Source organism: Eschrichtius robustus, chromosome 9, assembly GCF_028021215.1.
Source record: "Eschrichtius robustus isolate mEscRob2 chromosome 9, mEscRob2.pri, whole genome shotgun sequence".
Classification (NCBI taxonomy): domain Eukaryota; kingdom Metazoa; phylum Chordata; class Mammalia; order Artiodactyla; family Eschrichtiidae; genus Eschrichtius; species Eschrichtius robustus.
The window spans coordinates 55,054,958-55,068,686 of NC_090832.1; the positions used below are offsets into that span (position 1 = coordinate 55,054,958).

At 34.4% G+C, this 13,729-nt stretch overlaps 1 protein-coding gene across 1 annotated transcript in view; it reads left to right on the forward strand.

The window, feature by feature from the left end:
- Positions 1 to 13,729, forward strand: part of HACE1 (HECT domain and ankyrin repeat containing E3 ubiquitin protein ligase 1) — a 98,238-nt gene that overhangs the window by 47,215 nt on the left and 37,294 nt on the right. Inside the window, exons 11-12 of the mRNA XM_068551384.1 lie at positions 4,416 to 4,566; positions 10,524 to 10,858. Coding sequence (XP_068407485.1) covers positions 4,416 to 4,566; positions 10,524 to 10,858 — 486 coding nt within the window. The remainder of the gene's footprint in view (positions 1 to 4,415; positions 4,567 to 10,523; positions 10,859 to 13,729) is intronic.

A 13,729-nucleotide genomic window follows, 5' to 3' on the forward strand; every position in this document is an offset into this window, starting at 1 on the left:
ATTCCAGCTTTACATAATGCTCTCCTTTTATTAGTCATTTCTGTTAATCCATTTACATGATGAAGACTTTCTAAGACATACTGAGTAAAAGCATGGGCTCTGGAGTCAGCTAGACTCAGATTTAATCCAGACATCACCATTTACTGTGTGACCCCAGCAAGTAACTTTTTGGAGTTTTCTTTCATCATCCACCCATCTATCCAATACATATTTTTGAGTGCCTGCTATCCACTAGGCCATCTGCTGGATAACAGTGAGTAAAACAGGCAAGATCTCACCCTACATTTAATTTACAGTCTAGTCAGGATTTTACTTCCTTGTTGGAAAATGATAGTAAATGTCTTAATGAATTGTTGTAAGAATGAAATGATAAGGTTCTGTAAGCATAGTGCCAACCATTGTGCCTGGCCTGTAGTAGAGATGATGATGATGCTGGTGATAATGATGGTTCTTTTTTAAATTCCTCATAATACCTTTAACCTGTTTTCCTACATTAGAAAACTTGTTTTTTCTACTTAAGTCTCTGCCCTATTTTCTGCTCTTCCTAATAATCAGAAAGCATTTATGTTTCTGTGTTTTTATTTTAAGTTCACCTTTAATACATACTTAAGCAGGTTCTAATAAGCTAAAGAACATTCAGATACATTATTTCCTTTAAACCTCACAGTAACTTTGTGATTTAGATATTATCTCCATTTTATATATAAGAAAATTGAAGTTCAGTGATTTGCTAGGCTAGAAAAACCAGGATTTACATCCTTACTAATTAATAAAGAGCAGATCCTGGGGTCCAATTTAGCTCTTAAAAATGACAGGGATATTAGTGGAACAGGAGAAACAGGGTAGGAAAGAGGGATCCGTGCCAGAACAAGTTTTAAAATTACCTTGCTAGACTTACTGCCTCACCATTTACCATGATACCTTTCAAATGTCTTATAGAGTATGTTATTATGGCCAATTTGGTCTGTAAACATCTCTTTGTTGGGATTGGTAACGAGTATTGGTTATTAGTATTGTGTTAGAATTTACTGTATTGGTACCATCTTGGCAAAACCTAGTCTTCCTGCTGTGTTTCTCCTTTACTCTCACACTACTACCACATCCACACTCCTTTACTCTCACACTACTACCACACCCACAACACTTTGGAAACCAGAGGTGGGAGTTTTTATTGCCCACACCAAGCAATTCTTTGACACCAGCCGGGTGTCCTACAGTTTACCTCAGTTCTGCCTAGAGATGGCATCAGATCCCACACGTTTAGGGCTCAGTCCTAGGAGACTGTCCCCCACCACAGATGCCACTTGGAATTAGTGGATCCCCAGATTACCCACAACTTTTGTTACTTGACTACAGATCAGAGGTTTTCATGACCTCCTCCCCTTTGGATTCAGTTATTTCCTAGAGCAGGTCACAGAATTCAGGGAATCACTTACTTTTGTTTACCAGTTTATTAAAGAATATGATAAAGGATATTGATGAACAACTAGATGAATAGATACATAGGATGAGGTCTGGGAGGGTCCATAGTACAGGAGCTTCTGTCCCCATAGAGTTGGGGAATGTCACTCTCCCAGTTTGTGGATGTGTTCGTCAACTTGGAAGCTCCCTGAACCCCCCATATTTTTGTTTTTTATATGGAGGTTTCATCACACGGGTGTGTTGATCATTAACTCCATTTCCAGCCCTTACCCTTCTCTGGATAATGGGGGATAAGGCTGAAAATTCCAAGCCTCTAATCATTGCTTGGTCTTTCTGGTGACCAGCCCCCCATCCAAAAGCCCGCTAAGAGTTGCCTCATTAGAGTAAAAGCTACTGCTATCACCCAGGAAATTCCAAGGGATTTAGGAGCTCTGTGTCAGGAACCAGGGTCAAAGACCCAATATGAGAACAGAAGGTGCTCCTAGTGCACTTATCACTTCAGAAATTACAGGGTTTTGGGGAGCTCTGTGCCAGGAAAAGGGGTGGGGGCAGAAAACAATATGTATATTTTTTCTGTTATCTCACAGCTACCGAAGTAGATTCTTAAGGAGGACCTCAAATACAAATCATTCCCCCCTGCCAATTTAGTTTAATGGCACTTTTGCAGGTTGTCTTTCTTTTGTTCATTTGTCAATCATTTTATGTTTCTTAACCCACAATGTGATGTAATTTTGGCCACTTATTTTAATAGATATTTTAGTTAAGAAAATAATTCAAATACGTATTAATTAGCGACGATTGAGGTGTTATTTAGCATACTTTCGGAAAAATGGATAGCCTTTTGTCTAAGTGATTCTAGGAATATTTGCTGAAGATAATAAATATTTACTGCGGGCCCTTTTGCACATAGTGTTGTGTTTCACTAAGTAAGTGAGTTATCTTGCTTCCTATATATTTATGATTGAAGGTAAAGATAGTTACCAATGTGCAAATGAAAAGAGAATTCACAGCTATTTGCTAAGTAAGACACTGAATGAAAGTATAATCTTATATTAACAAAGGTAAGTACATTGACAGGGCTTTGAATTAGGAAACTAATTTTTAAACTTTTAGTTTGAGACCTGGTGGCTTGGGAAGAAATTATCATTTTATGATGAGCTGGAGCAGTTTGTGATGAAGTTTGGATTTTATGATCTTTTCGTATAATACGAAAGAGATATTTCACTGGTTGGAAAGTGAAAAATGACATTTTTTGGATCAGTGACTGAACTTGGAAGAAGTTTAAACTGGGTAAAGTAATATTAATATAGTCTAATAATCTTAATATTAGATTGTTATTAGACTATTAATAATTGATGATGTTCAGACTCCATTGTATAAGAGAATACTTCTTACCTTAAGATAACTCATGAAGTTCCCTAAATCAGGTACTTAAAACAAGTATTTATATATATGGTAATTTCACAGAGGAAAATTAAATTCACATCTTTCTCATAGAAGAATTTGAGAGTCATTGGAGTTAACTTTTCCAATAGCTTCAACACAATAAAAGAAGGAAATAGTTTCAACCATACTGCATGTCTCTTTTGTCAGTCTCAACAATCTTATGATATAGAATTAAAAACAACTTGTAAAGGCAAATGTGTAAAAATCAGTGCGAGTTAAACTAATGATTCTATACACATTTGACTCAAAGTTAGTAGAACAAAGAAAAAGTTTTGCTAATGTGTTGTAGCTGTCCCAGTCAAATACAGTATGGATAGCAATAGCTATTGTATTTTACTAACATTTGTAACTGATAGCTAATTTTTATGTATTGTTTTTAACAATTTAATAATTTTTAGAATGAGAGAACAACATGAATGTTGAAGTAAAAATGTCAGGAAATTTTGGTTCAGTTGTCACCAGAAGAGAAAATACTCTCTGATTTTTCACTTATCAAATCCGAATACTTAGAATAGGCATTTGCTATTTCCACATAACTAATCATTATTGTTTTTCATGTTAGAGGATACCTAAAAATACCATAGAGGAAGATTTTAATGAACTGAGGAAGATAGAGTAAGCTTTGGTGATTAAACTTATGCACAGGCAGTCATATCATTCTGCCCAAATGTCATGCAACTCTTTACTCTGCTTTTGTGTAACCATTGTAATACAAGGTAACTGATGTTGAAGGTTTCAAAATAAAACCACCCCTGAAAAACAACAAGTTTTTTTTTAAGATCTGTCATTAGATTCAATACACATTTACCCTAACTCCTACAGTTTCTCTGTGGAAGAGTAATGATTGATATTCATGATGATGATGAACAATCCCCAGGCACTGGGATTTTGAAGGGCTTTTTGATTAGTCAAAGAAAGTTTATATTATATTTAATACAGTTTAGTATTAATTAGATCAGTCTTTTTCATAGTAGGATGTATTTCCCTTATTTATATACAGTCATAAGACAACCCATTATATGGAGAACCACCTTGATACAGATAGTAACTTTAAGATTATTCAATTTGTACATGTTCTGTATGTGAACAATTGGTTACTGTTCTGGGATGGGTGAGGGAAAATGGGGTTATGGATAGAATAGTAGAGTTCAGCCTCTACAATTCAGTTGTGGGTTGGCCTAAGGTCATAATCAACATACCTACTATTGGTTCTCAGTGAAATGTTCTCAGAGTTCTAAAGAATTAGTTTGATTTATAAATATACTGTTCTATACTGGTGATTTTCTTCATATTTTATGCTTTGATCATTGGTTATATTCTAGTTACTTAAAAGTAAATAAATCATTCACATGCAATCCAAATAATGTACATTTGCTAACTTCCTGGTAAACAAAACATTCCATCCCATATCATGACAGGAAAGAAATTTTACTCGTTAAATTATGAAACAGATGGTAAATGTAATGAAAATGTTTTAAAATAAGTATTTTAAGATATAATTTGTTTTATTCCATCTAATCTGTTCATATTTTAATTTTTATTTTCAGCATATCTAGTAATTATGATGCTCAAATGAAGAGCCTTTTAAGGATTGTGAGGATATTTTGTCATGTCTTTCGAATTGGTCCATCCTCTCCCAGTAATGGAATCGATATGGGCTACAATGGGAATAAAACTCCAAGAAGCCAGGTGTTCAAGGTCAGAAAAGTATATGATGTTGTTAGGAAGATAGATGTAAAAGAGATGAATTTGACAAAGCATACATTCATTAATTGGAAACCTCATAAACAGGATGTAAATTTGGTTTATACCAGTGATTGACGCTTTGTAAACTAAGACCTTTCTCCTTTCATCTCTGTCTAATCAGCAGCAAGTCTCATTTGGTGAGCTTTCTATGTTTTTCTTACAAGTCAAATTTTAATTTCAGTAGTGTTTTATTCTAAGGGTAAAGGTATTTAATGCTTAAATATAATTAAATCTACTTTTTTAAATTGGATTATAGGTCCTAAATGCAGCCATCACGATTTTTAAAAAATATTTCTCATTCAGAAAGAAAGAAGACATCCAGTTTTTATTTAGGTTTTATTATCGTTTGTGTTATGTGTGTGTCCGTGTATGTTTTTTTAAAATAAGTTTACTTTCATTTATTGGGTTTATTAACAATTCCTTGGGTAACCTCAAGGAAGAAACATTGAGGTATTTTCTTAATGTATTTTGTATTGCTTCAGCTGCTGCTTCTTTACAAGCACATTTATGAATGGAATCCTTGGAAGACAGATTTCCAAGGCAGTGTAACCATGTCAGATTACAATTTTGTGAAGTAAGCAAAATGTACATGACTATAATTGCTATTGTTAATGCTTTTTTATGGCATTATATGTTCAAATGACTCAGATTTTGGACAAATATGTAATTTAATAATTGTTTTCAGGTTATTTTTTTAAAGGTAATTTATCTGGAGAGCTTTTCATAGTATAAAATTAGCTTTTGGGTTCATGAGAAATTATATTTCTTTAAACAATCTTTTGGGTATAAATATATACCCCAAAATATATAGGTTGTCTATATTTATATAGACAACCTATATAAATATCGGTTGTCTATCCAAAAGGTGATATAAATGTTTTTATGTGCCACATCCTCAAAAACTAGTTGTGATTGACAGCTTTACTTATCTATAAAATTTGAAGTTATATAAAGTTAAATTAATGATGTATGCTAAATGATTCTATTCTTACATGGCAAGTTTTTGGCAGGCACAAATAAATGGTTTGCAAGTATTTTGACACTAGTCAATTCTTTAATACCTGGAATAGGTCTGATAACCTTTTAGAATAGTTATGTATCAGTTTCTGTGCATCTGTTCATCTGCTTCAGGCTCTTTTTTTTTTTTACATTGGTGCAGGAGTGTTCAGCCACACATGTGCATGCTTCTCCCTCTGCCCACAGTCATGCGCGCGAGTGTGTGTGTGTGTGTGTGTGTGTGTGTGTCTTTTTTTTCCTTTTTTTTCCCCTATTGTGCCATCTCCTGGAAGAAGGAAGTTATGCATCTTCTTGTAATTCAGATTTTAGCTTTTCAACGTACCACTTCCTTTAATACTAGTTAGAAGTGATAACTTCCTGTCTTTGTAAAATTTGAATTTGAATTATTGATCCTCTGTTTTGTTAGTGCTGTTTTAAGTGAGTTTCACTGCTCAAACATTCATATTACAGGAAGTTGTTCTTAATGTGTTCTAATATGACTCATGCAGTTAGTTACTGAATCTTCCCCTGATTGATTTTTCTACTTGTCCTTCTAGTCATCTGTAATGATGAATGAAAATCAAACCAGGTATAGATATGGTCACTATTGACAAATCGAGTATATATTTATTATCGTCTTTTTTTTTGTTAAAATTTCAATTTGCCACCTGTTGCTAATGATACCAGAAAATACTGATGTGCTAAGTAACCTCTTTATAGGCGTTTAGTGCTTGATTTAAATGTTATTTTTCTATCTAGCCAGTCAGTACAGATAAAACAGAGTAGAAAAGAATACTATTGCTTTTCTTTTAGATTTTCTTTTATGGAATCCAGACTCTTTGTTTTCATTGTTATATATCAATGATATATATAATATGTAAAGTTCTTTCCTTCTCTTTTATTTCATTTGTTAGTATCTTTATTTCTTTTTTTAAGGTGTTTTTTTTTTTTTTTCCTCCTGTATCTTTGACAACTGCCTTTGTCTCTGAGCACTTATTTTCTCTTAAATTTTGACCTGTCACTTTGGTAAAACATTTTTGTTACAAACCCAGCCAGTTTTTTAAAACATTAACAAGTGTTACTCTTAAGGAACTGATTAATCTCTTTCTATCTAATTTTATGAATTAAATGTGGACTCTTTGGAGGATGGCAAAATGATCTGCCCTCCCACTTACAAGGATAAAAATAGAAACTACACTGTCATCCATGTATTTAAGGTCTTCTTTTCATTTTGGGATGATTGAAGTTGTAAAAATCTGAACCATCTGGTGAGTTGCTGCAATTTTAGATTGGAAATACCATTTTAATTTTTACCACATTTTGTCTAAGGTAGCAATTGATCCCTACTTTCTATTTCATTAACTAGTTACTATGTCACTTTATTGTTGGGTTTAGCTAATGGGTTTTCCATTAAGAATGAGTGGGTTTATAGGCCATGTGTTTGTAGTAGGTTTGTTTAACATCCTGTTATTAGTTTTCTGATTTATCTTAGAAGTCCTTTAAGTTAATCTTAACACTTAGCCCTTCTTTCAGTGTTAAGAGATTTTTATCTAGAGCCTTTCGAACTTTGGAACATCTGAAGGAGAAAGTAGTTCTGGTTATAGAAGTAGGGTGAACATGGGGAAGAGAGTTTAGGCTTCTTGAATCTTGATATGCTCTTTTTTTGTGAGTAGTAAGCTGTGACTGTTAACGGTTTCATAGAATTATAATTGGAAATTTGGAAGCCAAGAAAGATTGAGAAACTTTTAACTTTAAGATCTTATCTTTCGGATTGTGGCATTTGACATTATGGAGTTGAGAACGGTCCGATTAACAGAGAATTTCAAGATGCTATTAATAAGTTTAAGTTAGTAATGCTTTCCTGTCAAATTTGTATCTCATTTGGCACATGGATCTTGAAATTTTTTTAATTGTCCAACAAGTCTGGGATTATATATTATAGCTTTGACTTGTTAACTTGAAATGTTTTGAAAATCATGTATGCTTGTCAAATCGTTGTTATAGGTAGAATATAATTCTGTGGTGAAGATCACTCAATAATATGAAATGAAGTAATATTTTCATAGTGCCAAGAGCCTAATATTTTCCGTGGTCATTGACTCATTTTTCTGTAACAGTTAATATGTACTGTACTTTGTATTGATGTTTTTTATCATTATGTATGAGTATAAAAAGCCTCATAGATATGGTTTGCAATTGTTTGTAATTTTTAAAATTTATTTTAACCCTTTCTGTCTGTGGCTGCTACTACAGTTAGAAATTAAAGTTATTTTCACAGTATTCTTTTTGTTATTGAGGAATGAATTTTCTGAACAAGTCTTCAAAGGAACAACTCCCTAGGTAAAAATGCTTTAAGGTTGGGATTTAGTTTTAGTGCATGTGTGAATGAAGAAATAAACAATGGGAAAAAGAGAAAACTAAAGAAAAGCCCAAGATGATTTACTGCTTCTTTTTTTTCCTCATTCTCTTTTAATTCTTTGCTGTGCTACCTTATTGAAAACTCTTTCTAGCTTTTCTCGGTATCTTTATTGTCACTATCATTTTTACACAGATCTGGCTTTTTTTGGATATTATTTCTGGAATTATTCAGAATTCACCTCTAATTTTTGCAGGTTGTCAGTATTTGAGAATAGGACGATTGTAGTTCAGGCTCAGCGCTCTCATGCACGTGAGGAGAGGTGCCACTTCCAGCCTTAGCCTTCATCTCTATCTAGTGTGGGGATTTTCTGGGTTTTAGTTCTTCTCACTTAGAGGCCAATGATTCCTTTTTTCCTTTTGTTTTGAGCAGTTTTTCATCACCACCTGTTCTTTCTTTTTTGGAAGTTCATTGTTTGATGTAAAGCTAAATAGTTTTGCTGACATAAGAAGTTCTTTTCATCTTTTATAGCAGGGTTTAATGTTTTTCTCATGAAGAGAGACTGTAGACCCAAACTTGGATCATGACTAAAATTAAGACATTTTCAGTGAAGGTACCATGTCAGTGTTGATGGCAGCTGGTGCTTCTTGCCCTTCTTTTAAGCAGTTCAGGGACCCTTTAAGAAGTTAGGCATCCAGCTGCTGTGACTAACCCTGGAAAAGCCTTCTTTGTGCAGGAGAAGGGTGCTCATTCCAACCTCAGAAAGGGTTTCTCAGAAATTAGTTTCTCACTTTGCTTACCTGTTTACCTAGGCTGTACTAACTAAATACTTGTTGAATGAGTAAACTGGTTTTTTGTTGATGGTGGTAGGGTTTTTTCCTTCTTGCTTTTTGGTTTAATTTTTAAGTGAAGACTTAGGGGTGATTTAATTGTTTGCAAATTCAATAAGTAGATTATTCTCAAATAGAGAGTGTTCTGGAAATCTGAAGAAAGGCTGACGATAACAGCAGGGGGATTTATTAGATAATAATTGTAAAGAATTGCTTGGCAGAACAGGTTGTTTAAACATTTCCTAAAGTTCCAAATATGGTTGCATAATCTCTTTACATAGTGGTCTTTAAAAGTAAAATTATTTCTTTTAGTTGAAATATTTAGGGTGGGTCTTTCAGAAGCACGTGGTCTAGTTTGTAGCGTTCTGTGATCATATAAGAATCAAAAAGTAAGATTAACTTTTATATTCATTTGTAGAAAGACAATTTATCACTCTCAATAGGAATATTTAGAATAGTGTAGGAATGGAAGACCATTAAACCACTATCCCCCCTACTCCCCTGTGCCTCCACTGTTCATCTTTATTTGGGATTAAAAAATGTTCTAGCAGGTCTTTTTTCCCCCCAGCTTTACTGAGCTGTAACTGTCACATAAGGTTGAGTAACTTTAAGGTATACAGTGTGATGATTTGATACAAGTATATTTTGCAAAATGTTTAGTACAGTAAGGTTAGGTAACACATCCTTCACCTCACGTAATTACCACTTTGTTGCTGTTGCTGTGGTGAGAACATTAAAGCTCTACTCTCATAGCAACTTTCAAGTGTACAATACAGTATTGATAACTATCGTGACGATGCTGTACATTAGATACCCAGTAGCATGTGTTTTAATGGTAGTTGGGCATTTATATTTCTCCTTGTGTTGAAAACTACTGTTTACTAGAGATGATATATATATTTCATTTTTCTCTAGTACTTAGTCCTGTTATAGCATTTGTGATCACATAATATTTTAAAGATAAAATTTCATTTGCTGTTAATTTACAAAAGACATCTCATTATTCTCAAAAGGAATACTTTAAATAGTATAGAAATAAGAACCTGTTTACTCCTATCTGTTCCTTTTTTATTAAGCTGTTAATCTTTACTTTGAGTTATGGATTTGCTAGCCAATATTTGATAATTTCTAGTTATTAGAGATGGATTGTGTGTGGTTGGGTATGCCTGTATATGTGTGTGTGTGTGTGTGTGTGTGTGTGTGTGTGTATGTAAATATCACATCATATTTTAAAGTTTCTCATAAATTTTCAAAATCTCAGAGGTTCCATGTAAAGAGTGCAGTAAACTAAGTTTATTAAGCTCTTTATGAATTCTCATTTTTTTAATTGAAAAACAACATAATTAAAAATAGTTGACACATTAATACAGTAAAGGTTAGGGGGATTGTATTCATAAAAGTAATGTATGGTTTAAAACTAAATATTTGAAAAATTTTAAAAGAAGAAATATTGCTTATACATTTTTTTTTGTTAGAGTTTAATTTTCCTTTTTTTATTCTAAGGAATAAATAAATGCAAATTAAGTTTTTGCTATAAATGAAGAAATTGTCATTTATATGAGGTTTATGTTTTTGTTACTTACCTTTAGGCATTGCTGACACATAAACTTGGGAAAATAAAAGTATCTAGAGTAAATATTCTCTTCTATAATATTTGTCTGAGTGGGTTTTTTATCCTGCAGTTTAAGAATGATGTTTTTAAAAAAACACTTTTCTTTTTTTCTTAGCCTCTTGAATTGCTTTGGCACTCATTAGATGAATGGCTAGTTTTAATAGCTACAGAATTAATGAAAAACAAAAAGGACTCAACGGATATCACTTCTATTTTACTGAAACAAAAAGGCCAAGATCAAGATGGTACTTCCATTCCTGCATTTGAACCTCCAGGACCTGGGAGCTATGAAAATCTATCCACTGGCACAGGGGAATCTAAACCAGATGCTCTTGGAGGGAAACAGGAAGCCAGTGCAGACTGTCAGGATGTTATTTCTATGACAGCTAACCGGCTAAGTGCTGTCATTCAAGCTTTTTACATGTGCTGTTCTTGTCAGATGCCTCCAGGGTAAGAAGGTTTCTGCTTGTTTTGTGTGCTGATCTCTGCCTATCAATAACCAATGTTGTGGCTGGAGCAGCCCTTGTGGTTCTTATTATGATTGCAAGACACCCTTCAGCAATAACCATCAGGAAACTTTGAAAAAAAAAAAAGGTTTATTACTTACAGGACGTGGAAATTACATGACACACCTGGGGCCACACAGCAAGGTTGCCAGTAGAAAGAAAGCTCGAGGGCCTGGGGTTCTCTTTTTATTGGAGTTGAAGGTAGAGGCCTAGGGTTTTGAAAGCTCACTCTTTATTGGTGAATTTAAAACATGAGAGCGGGAATTTGAAGCAGGAGAAGAGAAAACACAAGTGGCTCAAATGGTCAGTTATTGAAATCAACCAAGATCTCTGAAACAAAGGAGCTTGGAGATGGAGGGGTGGGTCTTTATCTAATTGTGGGCCTGGCATTATGTTTATTCGAGATAGCCATCTTTGAAGCGGATGCCTCTTTGAAGTGGATAAAGTGGAGGCAATCTGCTAGATTTTCCTGGTTTGCAGTCTGAATGTATCTGGTGATTTTTCTGAGTGGCCCATATAGCAACAGGCACAAAGATTGTCCATATATGAGCTACTGTTGTTGTTTCTCTGAATTTTACATCAAGTTGCCCTACTTTATATTGTATGGCTCTGGAAAAGGAGCAGTTTTAGTTCTCAGTGATTCCAAGTGAGAAGGGTGGGCGAAATATTGGAAACATTAATTTGGAGAATTGTAGCTAGATATTGGAGGAAATGAAAATTCAGCATCCAGTCCAGTTTAAAGGTAGAAAAAGAAAACCTCAAAGACAGTTAACAGGACTAGAATCTGATATCCACTAGAGTGCTTCCGTGTAGTTTAATTTTTCAGTGTGGTACAAGACATGTTTACTAAGAGAACCAAATTTATCATTAGTTCCTCTGTAATAGAAAGCCAAAAGTGGATAAACCTATGTTCAGTAATTAATGTTTCAATATCTTACCTTATTTGGAAATAACCTAGATATTCAGTAAATTTTCCATCATTTAATTTAACTTAGCAAAACTCTGAAGTTTTTAAGTTACCAAAGAGATTTGGGAAACTCTTTTTAAGTAGACATACCATAAAACATAGCTATTGCTGAAAAGTTCACCTAAACTCTTACTCCACTTACATCTGTTTAAATCACTTGTTCTTAACAATTATGTTTAGATTACTCATGAAAGTCTCGCTAGGCATTAGACAAAATTGGCCATCACCCCAAGCTATTTTTCTTGCTGACAAATTGTGTAACCTAGATAATAAGAACTTATTTGAATTGTAAACCCAAGTAGAATAAAAGCGTCATGTCTGCATTATATCTAATGTTGATAAATCTGAGATATGCCTCTTTAAATTAAACCGGCAAGTTTAAACTACCTTTTATTTACAGAAGATTATCCCAGATCACATGAACTTGAAAACCGTTAGGGTTAGTTTCTTTATTACTGAGTTTTAGGAATACTTAATTCATAGTATTTATTTTTAAACCAATTAAATACAGCTCTTTTACAAATTAATTTTGGCAATACCATCCAGAGGTAGAGAGAAAAAAAAATCACTTGCATATAACATACATCTGTATAGACACACATAAACATGCAGCCAGACACAGAGACCCTATCGCTTCCGTTCCAAAATTTTAGCTGTGGATCAGGTACAACAATATACAACTTACTAGTTTATAGACTACCTTTGACTCCTAATTGTGTCTGGCAGATGGAACAAGTTAAGGTTACCTGCTCCAGTGGTTAAAGCATTTTACAAATATTTGTGGAGAAGACTTTTAAGATTTGTATTTGTCTTTGACAAGTTATCTTAAGGAGGGTGTGGACTAGATTTTGGGTAAGAGGTTTTACAACAGTTTATATTTTAAAAGGCCTCTTTCCCTTTCTCTTTTTCCTTCAGGCTCAGGTGATTGTGGGCAGAGTTTTAGTTACCTCCTAGGGTATTTGTATTTCAAAAACATGGTAAGACTTACATCTTAAGGGACAGAGAAAGAATGTAAGTTTCCTCCTAGGATTTTTAGTGCCTTTTGGATGGTTTTGGCAGTCCCAATAAAATGTAGTAGGGCCAACCTGTAATTAGGGGGAGTGTCCTGTAAAAATAATTCCCTGGACTCAGGGTCAAATGGGGCTTCTCCAGGGTTGGAAATGAAGAGGGGGTCACTTGGGTCACTATGGTCATGGAAATGATAAACCCATTGGACCATGCCAGTTTTGCACAGCAGGAGATGGGCCTCATCGTAATGTTTTCCATTCACAGTGAGCCTTAGCAGTATGGAAGAGTCGGCATGGTGCCAGGCATTAAATATCCAAGTGAGGAGAGGAGGTGCCCTGGTATGAATATTGGTGGCTCTGGGTGCTTTTGCCTTCTCATATCCTTTTTTTTCTCCTCACTTAGAGGCCTTGCTAACCCTGTCAGCTTTTGCCTTGGTGGCAGGGATGCCTTGTGAGGCATTTTTCTTAGTTCTGCCCTGTTCAGGGGAAAGCGGAAAGGGGCTCAGCATCTGTGATCTCTTGGAGGAAACAAGCTTGTAGTCCAGATGGATCTTTAAGAAAGTTATGGATTTTAGGGTCTTCAGAGATACTGACCAGTTGATGCATTTTGGTGGTCGCAACAATTTAGAGCTCATTCTAAACAAACAAGAAAACCTGCAGTAGTCTGCTCCCTTCTCCTCTTCCTGTTGCATAAAATCTTTGAGAAGGGTTTGAATATCAGTTAAGGAGTGGTTTTTGAACTCAGTTTCTACTTCTTGTTTTTTCCTGTTACCTTAATCTTATGTGTTGTTACTGGAAAATTTTAGATGACGTCACTGTGAGCCCCTTTGTAGGTGGCTGC